Below are 17,396 nucleotides of genomic sequence, written 5' to 3'. Positions count from 1 at the left end.
AAGTATTATCCACAAGTAGATTTTTGAGACAAATGAAGTTTAAAACAATTAACTAAAAACTACCCCCTTAAAAGTGGCCTAAACTTAGTTTTTTGATGGAATACCTAACAGATCTACATAAGGAACTTCCATGGTAGTTAAATCCTGGGAAGCTGCTTGAAGAACAGAGACTGAGTGCCTTGTCCATAGTCACAGCTGTTGTTCAGTTGTGTCTGTGACCCATTTGGGGTTTTCTTGGCAAATATACTAAGGGTGGTTTGCCATTTTCTTCTCCAGCTCATTTTACAGAGGAGGAAACTAAGGCAAACAGGGTGAAGTGACTTGCCCAGGATCACACCACTAGTAAGTATCTGAGGCCAGTTTGAACTGTGGTCTTCCTAATTCCATTTATCCACTTTGACACCTAGATGCCCCTTTGACCACAGTCACAAAGCTATTAATGTCAGAAGTACTATTTGACCTTTAGGTTTCCTGACTCCAAGTCAAGCACTCTGTCCACTAAACCTGAAAGAAATATTTTCAAAATTAATCATATTTTTCCAAGTCTTTCTCAACAAGAGTTTTATTTTATGAACAGGATTGAGACTTGTCTTGTTGAATTTAGATAATCATTGCAAATATCCTCAAATAAAGTGTCTTCAGGTGCTATCAAGGTATGTACAACTGTGCCCCCTCATTCTAACACCCTCAGAGTGCTATGCTTTTTGACAGCTTTTCTTATATGCTTCCTGTCAGACTTCTTGCCCCTTCCCCTCTTCCCAATCAAAGTGTCTGCTTCTAATCATTAAGAAGACATCAATTATAAACTTAACCCTTCTCAGCAATACAAGGATCTAAGACATCTCCAAAGGCCTTGTGATGGAAAATGCTATCCACATCCAAAGAAATAACTATGGAATCTGAATTCAGATTGAAGCATACTATTTGCTATTTTTTTTTTCTCTTCTGTTGACTCTTTCTGGTGGTTCCTCCTATTGGTTCTAATTCTTACTTACAACATCACTAATGTGAAAATATGTTTAAAAGGAACGTGTATGTATAGCCTATATCAGATTGTGCTGTCTTGGGGAGGGTGGTGGGGAGGAAGGGGGAGAAAAATTTTAGACTCAAAAGCACATGGAAATGACTGTTGATAAATCAAAACAAATTAATTAAAAATTAATTAAAAATAAATTTTAAAAAGACATCAATTAGAATTATGTCTAATGACTAATATGGTAACATATGTTGATTAATTGAACATGTAAAATCTATATCAAATTGCTTAATGTCTAAGGGAGGTGAGAGGAGGGAGAAAATTTGGAACTCAAAATTTTTTTTAAATGAATATTAAAAATTGTCTTCACATGTAACTGGGGAAATATTATTTTTCAAAAAAGAGTTATGTCTGAAACAAAGAAAAACAGGCTCTTCTGAGTGAGGACCTGAGGTGACAAATTACTGTTCTAGCTGCTATCAAGGCCAACTACACTGCTCAATAAGTGTTAGAATTTCAGTCTTCAAATCTGTGTGATATCTTTCTTCATTACTGCAGAATGAAAATATTTGCAATGACAGAAGTATATTAAAAATGACAGGAAAATCAGTCCCCTCCAAACAGCAATCATCTCAGCAACAATCAGCAAATTGTTTCTATTCAGCCTCTACTCTGCTCAATCCAACAGTTAACTTAGCATTGTGGATTCCTCACTCAAAACTGTCAGTACATCAAAAAGATGTCTGTTGAAGCCAGACAAAGTAGTGATCATCATGAAACATTAACTGTCTATTCCAGTTTAGCTAGAAGATCAAAGCATGGGGTGAAGGGGAGAAAAAAGGAGTAAGGAGCAGCTAGATAAAGTAGACCAACTTTTGAAAGGTTGAAACTCATCCTCAGCCTAAGGGAGTACACTGGGTAGGTGGATCATAGCATCATAAAGTCAGAACTAGAAGGACCTCAGCAGTCATCTCATCCAACCCACTTACTTCATTTTTTATTACTAATAATTACTTTTATTATTATTATTTTTGGCTAGGCAATGGGGTTAAGTGACTTGCCCAGGGTCACACAGCTAGTAAGTGTTACGTGTCTGAGGCTAAATTTGAACTCAGGTCCTCCTGAACCCCGGGCCAGTGATCTATCCGCTGCGCCACTGAGCTGCCCCTAACTCACTTACTTTGGAGACGAAGATAAGAAGCTCAGGAAGTAAAGTGATTTGTCAGCGAATTCAAGGTCAAATCCAGAACTCTTTCCATTGTATCACACTTATAGGACTAGGATCAAAGAAATAGAACTAAAAGGGTCCTCAGAAGCCATAGAGCCCAAACCCTTCATTTCGGTGTAAGGATAAGGAAAGTGAATTTTATGTAGGTTACATGAGTTGCCCTGGGCCACACAGGCAGCAAGCATCAAAGGTGGGTCACAAAATGCTACGGGCCTAAACCAGGGACAGGTGCTAAGCAATAAACAAGTTACTTGTCCTATCCCTCACGCAGCCAACGCTACTCAAGTACTACTGATCTGGTCCAAGGTTTTAGAAGCAAAAAGAGAATAAGGTCTTCCTGGACAACAGAATAGAAAAATAATGTTCTGAGACAGTAAGGCGTTGGAGTCAAGATCTGGACAGAGCCATCCAGGACTGAGGAAACTTCATGCCAATTTTATCTATTAAGCTAAACACAGATGGGTTTCACATTAATAGCTGCTTATATGTGCTTTGTACATTGATAAATTCACAGACCAATAATGAAAGTAGTTTGTTAACACACTTAACTGAATGATAATAAGTGTGCTCTTTATTTATCTTTACTAATTAAGATGGGTAAAGGAGAGAAAAGTGAGAAGGGCGTGTTTCTAAGGCTCCCAAGAAGGAACCTACAAATCCTTGGTTACCAAAGGAGCCTACTACTGTTGGCAGTTGGTAGAAAAAGCCTTGTTTATCTGACCATACTCCCCCATTCCTATAAACCATACCAGAAAATCTGTTTCCCCTTAGGAAAACATCTCATGCTTTCCAAACTTCTTTTCTACTTTACAGTAGTAAATATTTTTAAAACTAATTTGGGAAGGGAGGGGGGATAAGAACCATTCTTGTTAGGGTTACTAGCTATTTGATTAGATGTATGCTTCTTTCTATTAACAGGCCTGGAGAAAAATTAATTATTTTGGTGGACTATCCTCTACAAAATATATTAATAATACATCCCTAAATATTATTTAAAACATATAAAGTATATTACCAGAAAGAAAAATTTTGGAGTATGCTCCATAAAAATTGACCTTTGCAAGCAAGCACAGAAATGAATGAGATTATGTAAGCACCCAGAAACCAGAAAAAAAAATTTTTCATTCTCCCATATGTATAGATATAATACATAATGGTATTTTACTTTATTGTAGTTAGCTAGACACACATATATATGTTCTGCTATTTTCCCCTACTAGACAAATCAACACTTTACAAAAGTCTCACCAGTCTTTACTAGTTAAGTGGCTAGTGTTATTCTCACATTATCACATCTTCCTATTCCAAACTGCCTAATCTTTTCCCTAGACTACATTTCCTAGAATCAGTTTTGATAACAGATTCCTTAAATTCACCAAAAATCATAGGATATAATTTTCTCAAATAATTCTACTTAATTCGTTGTAAATATCACGTTGTTTACTTTGTAAACATTAATATGAGATAAGTTTATACTGCATCCTTTATAACACTAATCCGGCGCCATTCTTTAAAATACAGAATATAGAACAAAGCCTAAAGAAAATTAGTGTTTTTAAGTTAAAAGTTTCTCAGTAATATGTAAATAACTTGTTGGTCCTCCAAAATATTTGAGGATACAATTCCCTTTTAAGTCATTCTAGCTTTTAAAAAATGAACAGAGCTCAAATAGTTCAAACAACCAACCCACTAATATTGGTATCAAGGAATTAAATATACATGTAGACTGAAAACTCAAAAGTAAAATTCAACATTCTGTTTACCACATTCAGATGACATAAATATCTTTCTCTAATAATCTGCATGATCCTTCACTTCATAAATCTGTCTCTGTAATCTAAATTGGATTTTTAAAAATAATTTGGTTTCTAGGTATAAGGAAATGCCCCTCATGTGCATAGTAGCGCAATGGAATGAGAGTGGGGAGGCAGTGGGGAACCTTGAAGAACCACGTGGCACAGAATCTTCTGCTTCCAGAGTTGCAACAACCCATATCTAGTCTAATCCATATACAATATTAAGAAGAATCCCCTATACAACATAATAAAAAGTAGTTGGGGTGGGAGAAGGCAGAACTCATCATATAAGTGTGTACTGAGATGCTGCAAGGTAATATCCACAAACTGTAAGATCACTGAAAATTGATAGTAGAGATTCATGAACTTCCAAAAGGATCAGTAATCTCAACTATCTAGGTATTGTCTCTAATAGCAACAGCAACTAGCATTTATATTAAAGTTTGCAAAGCGTTATACATACATTATCTCATTTGATTCTCATATCAACCCTGTGAGGTAGGTGCTATTACCATCACCATTTTACAGATGAGGAAATTGAGGCAAGACTTAAGTGAGTTTGCCCAGGGTCACACAGTTGGTTAAGTGTCTGAGGCAGGACTCACACTTCCAGATCTACTCTAGCTGCCTGAAAACTGAGACTGCAACCCACATACCTTCATAGCACCTTATCTATGTTTTCCATGTATTTGCCACAGGTGGTCTATCCACCCAATGCCTCATCCTATTCTCTGGACATGATGAGAAAACCAAAGAACGTGTAGGCTTATCAGTTTTGTCCCTTACTCTTACTATGTGACCAGATAACCTTCTTTTTCAATATATTTTTAATGATTTCTGTGATGAAATGCTGTACACAGATCCATTTTCTTCATTTCTACCCATGATAGAAAAATAGAATCATTCAAAAACTAAATAAATAGTAGATGATGAAGACAATTAAGAGAGATTTGAAGAACTGGTCAAAAGGCAGTGTTAGTTTTTTAGACAAAGAAAAGTACCAAAAAGAAAATATTTGACAATCATATTTAACATTCTAGCTACAAATATTCCAATGTGTACTATCAAAGTCTTTTAAACATGTGCATACAAAGTCCTTAGTCCTGTTGTTCTATAAACATTTCGGAGCTGAAAAGGAGTTCAGCTGGGAATCAATCAGCTGAGAATAGTTAGTTAGTCTAAGGTCTAAGTAATTTTCTTGAATTTCTGGGCCCACAGAAAAGAGGTTGCTTCTTCCCCACTAAGTTAAAATTTGTTATTACAGTTGTAAAGATCAGAGGCATGAAACTCAAAGTGCCTATCTTGAGTGTCATTGGAATCAAATTAAAATGTTAATTGGGAAATGTTTAATAAAGAAAAATACAATAAAATATAGATGCTGTTAATTTGTGGTTTTCTAAGTCAATACACAACCATCAGGGATCCATTTCTATTTGAATTTGACACCACTGGTATAGATCAGGGGTGGGGAACCTGCGACCTAGAGGCTACATGAAGCCCTCTGGATCCTCAAGTTCAGCCCTTTGACTGAATCCAAACTTCACAGAACAAATTCCCTTAATAAAAGGATTTGTTCTGTAAAACTTGGACTCAGTCAAAAGGCTACACCCAAGAACCTAGAAGGCCACCTGTGACCTGGAGGCTGCAGGTTCTCTACCTCTGAGTATAGATCATCTGGATTCCTACCTCCTCACTCTGGGTTCAGGCAAGAAGCTAACCCAGAGTGTTCTCCAGTCCACGTCTATGGACTGAGTTTTTCCTAGCCATCCACAAAAAAGGATTTGTTTTCCTACCCATCACAAAATAACTACATCAAACCTAAGCTATCCCCCAAGGAGAAAAGAAAAACCAACTTCTTTAGTAAACTTCACTTTTTAACTATGCTGCCAGAAAGATCTCCTTTACATCACCTCCAAGTCAGCTTTTCCAGCCCTGACCCCTCTGCTGACCCGCCTCAACAGGCCTATTGGCCATATCAGACTGTATGGGAGAGTATATAGCAGGGTGATAAGGCGTAAGAAGGCTGGAAAATTTGGGGGTGGGTGGATGAGACTAGCCAAAACTGAACTCATTATCTTTCTCCCAAAACCTTCACCTCTTCCTAATTACTTCCTAATTATCATTGAGAGTACCACTACCCTTCCAATCAGTCACCTAGTTTGGCAACCTGGGGAGGAGGGGTCATCCTCAACTATTCAACATCACACCCACTACCTAATCTGTTGCCAAGACTCGTAGATTTTACCTTCTTAATGTCTCTTGAATGCATCCCCCTTCTCTCTTCCAACACTGGCATCACCCTGGTTGGTATAGGTCCTCATCACCTCATAGCTGGACTACTGCAGTAGCCTGCTGGTGGATATCCTAGGCACAAGTCTCTCCCCACTCTGATTTCAAAGTGATTATCCTAAAGTGAAAGTCTGACTATGTCTGTCTCTGTCTCTGTCACAAACATATACACCCCAAACATACTAAATAAATTTCAGTAAGTACCCTGAGATCTAATGAGAGTGGCTTCCTCATTGTGCCCCCCCCCCGCCCCCCTCCCCGTTTCTCAAACAAGACATTCCATCTTCCAACTGTAGGCATTCTGTCACTCATGCATGGAATACTGTTGCCTCATGTCTGCATCCTGACTTCCCTGGCTTCCTTTGAGTCCCAGCTAAAATCCCACGTTCTACAGGAAGTCTTTCCTTAATTCTAATACCTTTCTTCTATTGATCATTTCCAATTTATCCTGCATATAGCTTGCTTCTTACACTGTTTACCTGTTGTCTTCTGCCATTGGACTGTGAGCTCCTTGAGCTCAGGGACTGTCTTTTGCCTTTATTTGGATGCCCAGCACTTAGCACGGTGTAGCCAGAACATAATGGGCTCTTAATAAATGTTTACTGACTGACTTTAAGTCTAAATTTCCTTATATAATGTAATCCCCTTTCCACTTAATTCTGTTATAAATTAATATGAAGAATAACTGGTCACCAACCTATGTATAACAATTTCATAGGCTCATGTCTCTTCTAGTATCTGCTTCAGCATTCTCACTATACAAAAAAGGAGTCAATTCTTTATTAGCTTTTAACACTCAGATTTTAAAAGCATGTATTTGTAGCATAGAAAAACTTTTTACAAAAAGAAATAAAGCCAAAAGTAAAACATTTAAGCAAGCTAGAAAGAACAAAAAAAAACCCCTCAATAGTATGTGTGTGTATGTGTGTGTGTGTACATACTACTCAAAGAACCATAATCTACTACTAACATTCAGAAAATAAATTGATGATACTTGTGGTAGCTCCAGTCTTAAGTTCCCTGTCCACTTGTTTTTTTAGTTGTTTTTCAGTAGAGTTTTCTTGGCAAAGATTCTGGAGTGGTTTGCTACTTTCTTCTGCACCTAATTTTACAGATGAGAAAACTAAGGCAAAGAGGTTGAGTAACTTGCCCAAGAGCACACAGCTATTAAGTGTACGAGGCCAGATTTGAACTCAGAAAGAGGAGTCTCCTGACTCCAGGACCTGAATTCTATCCACTTCATCATCTAGCTGCCCCTTCCCTGTAAAAATAGGAGGAAAAAGCAAATCATAAAGGTTTTTATAAAAATATAAACAATAGCATAGAACAGCGGGTAGAGAACTGGCCTCCAAATCAAGAAGTCCCCACCACCTGTTACACATACTGGCTGGGTGACCCTGGACAAATCATGTAAACTTGGAGTTCCCTAAGCAACTCTCTATGACTTTAAGTTGTAGCAGAATTGTTGCTTTGCATTGATTGAGGAAGTTTTCTTGCCAAGAATTCCCTAATCTTATATATTAAAATAATAAATATGCATACATACAGGTAGTATGGCTGGTTTCAAAGTCAGGAAGAACTGGGTTCAAGTCCTGCTTCTGACACATACTGGCTATGTGAATCTGAGGAAGTCACTTAAACTCTGTGCTCCAAGACAACTGGGCCTAAAAGTTGCTGAGAAAGTGCAGATCTGCAGTTGTACATGGAGTTTCCTTACCTAGGAGTTCCATGTACTAATGAATCACAGGTTTAGTATGTATCTATATGAATACGTGTCCTAAAAAACAAGAACATACAAACAGAATTTGTTTTGCCAAGGCTCAATCAATATTATTTTATTAACTGCATCAATGGAAGTCAAGCAGCTATCCATCAACTAAAACACTAAAATGAGAATGAAAGCGACAAAATCATATTTTAATTCAACAAACACCGAGTGCCTACTACACATGCAAAGCATTATGTTAGGTGCTCTGAATACAAAGACAAAAAATATTCACAACTGCAGTTCAGACTGGGAGGTGAAGAGATATCAGAGGCGGCTTCGCAAAGGAGCTGGAAACTGAGCTTTGCCTTAAAGGAATAGAAAGATTATGGGAGTCGAAGAGGAAGTAGCTTTCTGGCACTGAGGTAGTAACCTGTGCAAAGAAAGGCAGAGAAGAAAAGGGAAAGCAGATTTTGGGAAAATACATGGAATGTAGAGTGAACAAAGGAGAGTAATATGAAAAAGGGCTGGAAAGGTGGGATGCAGAGAGATTGCAGATGGCCCTAAATGCCAAGCTAAGCAGTGTGTATTTTTTCTTAGAGGCAAAGAGGAGCTGCTGAAAGTTTCTGCGTAACATGATCAGACTTTTGCCTTAGGAAGATTATTTTGGTGGCCCTGTAGAGGTTAGAGTGGAGAAAGAAGATATTACAAACAAAATGACCAATTAGGATGTTGTTACAATCTTCCAGACAAGAGTGATGGCCACGTGGATGTAAGAAAGAGGATGTTTTGAGAGAGACTGTGGAGGCAGAATTCAGATTTAGAATGTATATGGAGATTCAGGGAGAGAAAAGGGTTTACAGTGACTCCCAGGTTACAAACCTGGGTGACTAGAATGATGATGCCCCTCAATAGAAGATTGCAGGATGGGGTCTGAGTTCTGGGGGAAGATGATTGGTTCTATTTTGGATATGCTGAGTTTAAGAGACCAAGAGGTCATCTAGAGGATGTCTTTAAGGCAGTTGAAGAACTGATATATTTAAAGCAGTGTAGAAGTTAAGGTTGGGCAAAGCTGAAAGGGATCTCAGGCACCTGGACCAACCCACTCATTTTACAGATAAAGAAACTGATGCCCAGAGAAGTTAAGTGACTTGTCCAATGTCACACAAGGGGTAATGACTACAGGCAAGATTTGCATCACTCTGCCGCCTCACCCTTTTCCTAAATTTATTCTTCATCCTTACCAGGAAGTCTAACTTTTCTATTCCTCAATATTCTTCCAAGTCATCCTTGCCTCACACTTTCCTTCCACGACCTCATAGTTTATCAGCCAATTTTGACCCCTATAATTAACCAGTTCAACTATAAACTGTCATTACTTTCTGAGCCCTTGCACCTTGTCCTATCCAATGCTCACACCTCACCAAACTCCAACCCTAGATAATGCCCACCATTTGCTTCCTCTACTCTTAAATTATGCAATACGGCTGACTTGCATCTCTCCCCTAGAGATTTATGTTATCAGTCCCAACTGAGCCACCACACAGCAAGGCAGTTCTTGTACTTCTCCCTACTTTATTCCCTATTCCACTCCCCACAGAGGCTATTCTGAACTTATTCTCAAGCCTCCAGCATCACCCCTCCTCCTCCCAATTGACTCTCCACTGAGGACCCTGCCTCAGACTTTACTGAGAAAATCAGAATGAAAGCTACTGAGGGCAAGGACTTTTTTGTCTTTGTGATTTCAATGCTTAGACAGTGCATGGCACACAATAAGTACTCAATAAATGCTGCTGACTGACTTGACTGACCTGGGATCCCTCTTCTTTGCCTCTCTACATATGACAAACTCATAAGGCCTTGGCTCCTCTTTTTCTCCACTCTACGTAGAAATGGTAACCCTTCTCTTTGCCAAGGCCAACCCACATGTACCCCAGATCTCATTCCCTCTGCTGTCTTCGGCAGACTGTCCCAACAATCACCACATGTCTCTTTCATCTTCAGTCTCTCCCTTTCTATGCTCGTTCCTTTCCATGCTAAAGTCTGTACAACCTGAAAAAAAGAATCTCCCTCAAGTTTTCATCCTATAGTGCCTTTCCTTCACAGTGGAACTCTTTGAAAAGGCTATTTGTTTGCCTCCACTTACTTGCTTCTCAAACTACTTCAATCTGGCTCATTTGAAATCATTCTCTCCAAAGTCAGCAATGAGTTCTTAACTGCCAAATCTGATGTGCCCTTCTCAATAGTGATCCTTTCTAACCTCTCTGCATCACTTCGCGCTCCTTTCTTGGTTTTCTTTCTTCTTGACCATGAACCCCCACCCTTTCTCAGTCTCCTACGCTGATTCTTCATCCACATCATACCCCCTAACTGTAGGTGTACCTCAAAAGCTCTGTCCTGGGTCCTCTTCTCCCCTACAGGGATTCTTAACCCTTTTTTTTTTTGCATCATGAACCTCTTTTGGTAGCCTGGTGAAGAAGCCTATAGATCCCTTCTCAAAATGATTTTTCAAAACTGAAGGAAATGCTAAATTTCAGTTAGAGGTCAGGAGAAAATAAAGATATAAATTTGCTCCCCATCCAAGTTCATAATACCATAAAATTTATCCAGGTTAAGAAACGATGCTCTTTACTCTATGGATTAGTGACCTCATCAGCCTTCATGGGTTTCATTAACTTCTTAGCATAGGTCACTACTCCCAGTCTCTCTACGAAGCTCCATTGCCAAGTAGAAGATAATTTGAACTCAATGTTCTATAGGCATCTCAAATTCAACGAGTTCAAAACAAAACTATTTATTCTCTTTCCCCTCAGATTCTAATTCTTAAGACACCACCATTGTTCTGGTCAACCAGGTTTGCAACCTTATAGCAACCTTCTCACTCTTCTCACATCACATTTCCAATAAGCTGCCAAATCTTATTGTTTCTACCTTATCACTCATCCTGATCCCCTTTTCTCCACTCACACAGCCACAATCCTAGGTTCAAATCCTCTTCACTTCTTGCCTAAATTGGTAGCCCTGCCTCAAAAGTTTCTTTCCATTCTAATCAATCCTCTATATACATTAAAAAAAAAAAGTGATATGCCTAAAGTGCAGGTCTAACTATGTCACTCAATAAGGGCCTCCTTATTGCCCTTAGAATCAAATATAAACCCCTCTATTTGGCTTTTAAAATCATTCACAACCCAGCCCCAACCTATCTTTCCAACTTTAGGAGACATTACCCTTCTTCTCGCACTCTGTGCAGAAATCAATCAACATTTATTAAGTGCCCACTGTGTGCCAGGCATGTGCTAGGCACTGAGAATAAAAGGACAGATTAAAATGTTCCTACCTTCAATCAGCTTAGTCTTTCAGGGAAACAACATATGCATCTAGCAGAAAATACAAAATAAATTCAGGCTAAACTGAGGGATGGAGGATAGGAGTAAGATTAGCCTTCCGGAAAGTTTCTTTCACAAAATACTTCATCTCTCATTATTTCCATGCCTTTGCACTGGCTGCTTCCCATGCTTAAAATGCACTCCTTACTCACCTCTCAGAATCCCTTGTTTTCTCCAAAACTTAGCTAAAACCACACTTTCTAGGTGCAACCTTTCATGATCTCCCCAGCTGCAGGTGCTCTTCCCTTTGCAACAATCTTATATTTATGTTAGACGTACAGACTTATAGATATCCACATTACCTTCTTCAATAAAATGAAGCTTCCCCCAGTGCCTGTTACACAGCTGTAAACTATGCCATGTATCATTCTAACAAACGCTACATCAAGGGCAGCGAGGTGGCCCAGTGGATAGTTCAAATCCAGTCTCATACCAAACACCTGATACTTACCAGCTGTGTGACCCTGGGCAAGTCACTTAACCCCAAATGCCTAAAACAAACAAACAAACAAAAACCCAAATGCTATATCTTATGCTATTTGGGGCTGGACCCGTGATGCTACTGGGATCCCAAAGTGGAAACTTCCCCCCTCTATCAATACAAATCAGCAACTACTTTCCAACTAATAGTCTCAGAGTTACTAGTGATTTGCCCAGTGTCACATAGCCAGGATGTAGCAGAGGCAGCACTCGAACCCAGTCTGCCCTGACTTCAAAGCAGGTCCTCCATCTACTATGGTTTGGGTGCCTCTATATAATAATGCCATTTACATGCAAAACATTTAATCTAAAATTAGGATAAATACTGCCTTCTTGTACTAAGCAAAGAATCATTAAAATTATAATAAAAGCCTGATCAATTATCTAATATTTTAAACCCTATTATGAAAACCACCGTAAGCCTGGTGTTTTCTCCAATTACACTGTGAATTCAGTTACAAATTCTAAAACAGGTACTTATATTTGTATATGTACATTTTATGTATACATACACACATAATATTTTAAAAGACTCTAAGTTCCTAAGACAGTATTCTTTACTACTCTTAAATACAAGATAGAACAAAGAAACAAAACAAATTAACTGGTTCTTATGTAAAATACTTTGAAAATATAATCAGTGCACAGGAAAATCAATAGGCTACATAGTCAAAACCATTAAGCAGTAATCTTACTGCAATTCCAGGAAAACTAACGTTCATTTCAGAATTATTCCAGTATGCTTTATTATATAAAAGAAACGATAAAGTCTTTTATACCTTAAAAAAAAAAACCCTAAACAAACAAACCAAAAAAAGGGTAGGTCAAATGTTTTTATTTTTCCTTAAACCCCAAACTGGTCTAACTAATATTCTACCCGTGATACTTTACAAAGAAAGGTCAAACTTGGTCTGTTCAAAACAATGTATGGAGAAATTCTTAAACTGTTCAGAAGGGTAGCTGGGAAATCAATCAATCAACAAGCCTTTAATAGTCACCAAGGGGGTCATTTACTATATGCCAGATACTGAAGATACAAAGAGAAAGGGGGGGGAAAAAAAAGCCATTAACAGTCCCTGTTGCCCTCAAGAAGCTTCCTATCTATCTGAAGGCCATAACTACGCCTCAATCAGTATTAACATTCCCTGCAATTACAGAGGAATACTCAAGCAGTGAAGACAGCACCAGACTCAGGATTGAATACTAATTCTAGCTGTGTTGACCTTGTCACTTTGATTCCAGTCTCAGTTTCTCTATCTGTACAATAGAAATAATAATACTTGAACTATCCTACCATCACAGGACTGTTGTAAAGAAACTATTACAAAACTACATAAATGTGAGATATCATTATTCAGAAAGAATGGTGAAATACTGAAAATGGCAATAGAAAAGAATTTAGGATCACAGTCATGGAATCAAAAGGAGTCATTTTATACCTCACGTGATAATAACCACAAGACAAACTACCCAATAGTTCACCTTTGGACTGGAATAATTTTCAGCAGCCTTGAAAAAGCTTATTGGTTAACCAAAGCATAAGTTATTGCTTTCCCTAGGCAAATGCAAATTTGAAAGGCTATTTGATGGTACTTGTATACCCAAGATATTCTAGTCTTTATTCCCACTGCTTACTAGTTAGGCACTTTTTATTATAAGTGTCTTAGCCAGTAGTTCTCCAAATCTAGTCTAGAAGAGAAAATAAAATACACCTACCCCTGACCCAGGAGGAGAACATTAACGGTGTAAATGATGGTTTAGCTTAGAGTCAGGGGTGCTTAATCTTTTTCGTGTGTGTCTTAACCCTCTGACAGGTAAGGGAAGCCTAGGACCTTTTCTCAGAATAATGCTTTTTTACTAATTGAAGAAATACTAAGTTTCAGTTAGAGAATAGTGAAAATAAAGGTGTTACTTTTTTCCCCCATCCAAGTTCATAGACCCTCTGAAATTTATCAATCCACAGACCTCTGAATGCCTGAGGAGTGGGTGGACTCCAAGCTAAGAGTACCTGGCTTAGAGCTTTGATTCTGTCTGTACACCAACGTGCATTCTTAGGAAAGAATAAAGACAGATCAATACAGCACTCTGTACAATGCCTAGCACAGCACCATCTGTTATTAGATACAAATTTTGGGTTTTGTTTTTTTTAAGGTAATGAGCAAAAAAGTTCTTTCATAGTTACCAGTTGATGGTTCACTAAATACAAATTCTGACAAGTTTTCTAGGAGAGAAGTTGGACAATTTAGGTTTAATAACTGTAGAATACATAACATACATAACAGCACAACTTTCCTTTTATCCATATAATGTTTGCTGAATTTAATTCATCTAGCAAAAGCAGGAGACCGGGAAGGAAATAAATTCAAGGCATACAGATATATCCAAAACCATGGTGTAGAACTGGCTTTGAATTTTTATAAAATTAACATTTCGTGAGAAAAAGTAAGAAGTTACTTTCCAGCCTTGTCCTTATTAAATGACATCCTAGAATAAAGTTAAAAGGAAGAGATATCAAATCTGTAACTGCTTTTTGGCTATTCAATAGATAAAAGTAAAAATTAATTCATTCCATTATTGGTTCTACTGATAGAGATGAAAGTTTTTTATTTCTGAGAAAGATGGAGGTAGTCCTCAGATTTTTAGTACCTTAAAAAAAGGACCCCCAAAAGCCAGGTCAACAAGTATGCCTTTATTTAAAGCAACATCAAAATCTTATATGAACAATCAATGACTTCGCTATATTTCTTTAATGTTTCCAACAGTTTGGAAGAAAAAACACTTAAGGCTTCACATGGTCCCCTAGAAGTTTACTATAACATGCCACTAATATGAATTCACAATAGAGATGCAAACTAAGCCTTAAATGCAGTTTCCAGGGGAAATTTTCAAGATTTTGTAAAACAAAAGGGCAAAATGTTTAAATGTCATCTTCCAAAATTTCCATCAGAATGATGATGATCCTGAGGCTAAATAATTTTCTTGTTTGGGAGGACAGGGTGGGTGGAGACGGGAATCAAGGGGCAAGGAACTTAAATGGTTTTGTTAAATATTTTTAAAATAAAGCTAGGTTCCAATAACCCCAACGTTACTTAACTATAGCCCTTCTAGATGGTCAACTAGAATTTGTCTATTTCCTTTTCTCCCATGGTTAAAAGAAATGTCAATTAAACATAAATAACTGCTCAAAAATGTTTTTAGAAGATGGACAGTTTCTAACACATAAATATCCTGCATTAAGTGCAGCCTATTTGTAAAAATCTGGGTGTAAGAAACGACAGGGCAGTGGGGGGGGGGGGGAAGAGAGAGGGGAGAGATGGCCATTCTGCTTTCTAAGATTCTTTTGTTACCATTTTTTGCTTTAGCTCCTAAGGTGTATCTTCAAGGTACACAAAGCTATCCATTACAAATACACCAGCAGTGCTAGGGTTCCATTAATAACCACCAAAGAAATGAAGTGTTTCTTGGATTCTGTTTATCTTTAAAATAAAAAACAGCAAAATAAACTGAAACTAAAAAGGTCACATAAAACAGGTTCATTGCATCACAAACAAGTCAATCTATTTGACTTTAGCCAAATGGGTTAAGACAAAAATCTCCTTCAAGTTTTGCTATTCTCTATTTGTTTATAGTTCTCTAACACGTGATTAGGGTTGGGGTGGATGCTGAATATACACACCTATATACACGTGTGTGTACACATGACGTTTTTCTAGGTGACTTCTGGAAAAAAAAAAACTAAATATGAAAACCAAAAAATGTACCACAATAATTTGAATGGAAAACAAGAGTTACTTTATACCATAAAAAGAGCAAGATCAAAACGAGATCCAGGAACTACTAAGTGAAATGGTACTGTTACCTTCACTAGCTAATTCCCGGTCAAAGGTTTTTTGGTTTCTAGTCAATGAAGATGTGGAAGTCAAATTAATGATCAGTTACTGTGAAGTGGCCTGATTTTTAACCCCTTCTAAGTTTCATACTCTTAACAACAGAGGAGAGCTTTTAGTATAGCTCATGACTTTTCAATTTCAGAGTAATCTTTCTTCTTCCGAGTGTTTAGCATATAAAAATCTGCTGGTGGCGGGGTGGGGAGAGGAAGGGAGGTAGAGAGAAGGCCAGGGACAGGGAGGAGACTGTTCCACAGGCATTTTGCACTTATATAACCTCAAAGTACTTAGCGTTAAAACTCGAATTTATAAGACCATAATGACAAAGTATGCATTCCTTTTCTACCTTGAAAAGCAAGAGCATTTCCGATTTAACCGACCAGAATAGTCCTTATCAAACGAACACATAGAGGTCCAAATGCTAACGTTTGTTTTGGGCACTTAAAACACCTCGCAGCAGTCTTTAGGAATACACATAAGCAGTAGCCTCCAAAAAGAAAAATATTAAAAATTTATGGTAAAAAGAAATACGACGACATTGTAGGAACCATCTTTACTGACTCTTTAACCTTAAGAAAAAAATATCAAAAATTCATGGTAAAAAAATACTAGCCTAAGAACGACATTTCAGGTACCATCTTTATGGAACCTTTAGAAAAAAAAAGAAAAAAGAAAAAAGGCACAGCCTGGTGAAACAGCCACCTCTTCTCAGGCTAGAGGTAGACTGCTCCACGAATCGCAGGAAAACGCGGAAAATCCTCGGGAGCACAGAGAGGAGCCCCTCCGTGGTCGCGTCCTCTCCCCCCCGCGCTCGCCCGGCCGTCTCTTGGGGCTGTCACCAAGTCCTCGGACGCCCCAGAGAAACCGAGCGACCCCCGCGGAGGGCGCCTCTTCGATAACAATCCCCCGGCCCCGGCCCCGGCCCCGCCCGCGCCGCACGCACCTTGTGACAAGCTGGACAGGTGGGCAGCGGGCTGCCGTGGCCCGGGGAGCTCTTGCCGCTGTTGCCGCCCGGGCCGCCGCTCAGGCTGCTCTGGATCTGCGTGAGCTCCTGGCGCAGCACCTGCTTCTGGTGGAAGCTGAAGGCCGGGTGGTTGGAGGCCATGGTGAAGAGCAGCAGGAACTCATCGCCCGTGCGGCCCTCGTTGAGCTGCAGCCCGTAGTTGTGGATGATGGAGTCGATGTGCGTGAGCGTGCGGTACAGCACCCCGGCCGCCTCGCGCTGCTCCGAGCCCAGCAGCGCCAGCGACACCAGCAGCTTGCTGCGCACCACCTCGTCCGTCAAGTTCGTCAGGCTGCCCAGGTCGGCTGGGTTGTTGGCCTTGATCTCCGAGTCCCGCAGCGAGTGGTAGTCTTTGCGGGCCAGGTCCTCGAGGCACGAGCCCAGGAAGCGCAGCTCGAGCGGGATGCACAGGTCCAGGAGGCCGCAGAGGAACTCCACCCGCTGCGGGGAGGGCAGCTCCGAGAACCAGCGGTACACGCCGTCCCTCTGCAGCGGGCACCGCTTCTCCACCATGCTGCCCTGGCCGGGGCCGCCGCCGCTCCGGGAGCCCGGGGGCAGGCGGGCCAGAGACACGCGCACGGCCGGAGGGCCCGGGGCCGAGTGGCGGGGGGAGCGGCCGGCGGGCAGCCGCGGCGGCGGGGGCTGG

The 17,396-nt window shown here is 39.6% G+C and overlaps 1 protein-coding gene across 2 annotated transcripts in view; it reads right to left on the bottom strand.

Annotated features, from left to right (window-relative positions):
• Positions 1-17,207, bottom strand: part of ZCCHC14 (zinc finger CCHC-type containing 14) — a 111,459-nt gene extending 94,252 nt beyond the window's left edge. For both annotated transcript variants that reach the window (XM_027847598.1, XM_027847597.1), the window contains exon 1: positions 16,691-17,207. In XM_027847598.1, the coding sequence (XP_027703399.1) occupies positions 16,691-16,852 (162 nt within the window). In that variant the 5' untranslated portion in view covers positions 16,853-17,207. The remainder of the gene's footprint in view (positions 1-16,690) is intronic.
• Between the last annotated feature and the right edge of the window lie 189 nt (positions 17,208-17,396).

The sequence above is a fragment of the Vombatus ursinus genome, unplaced genomic scaffold (genome assembly GCF_900497805.2).
Source record: "Vombatus ursinus unplaced genomic scaffold, bare-nosed wombat genome assembly UNPS02005286.1, whole genome shotgun sequence".
NCBI lineage: Eukaryota > Metazoa > Chordata > Mammalia > Diprotodontia > Vombatidae > Vombatus > Vombatus ursinus.
The sequence above is the reverse complement of the archived record's forward strand: the minus strand, read 5'-3'. Positions and strand labels throughout refer to the sequence as shown.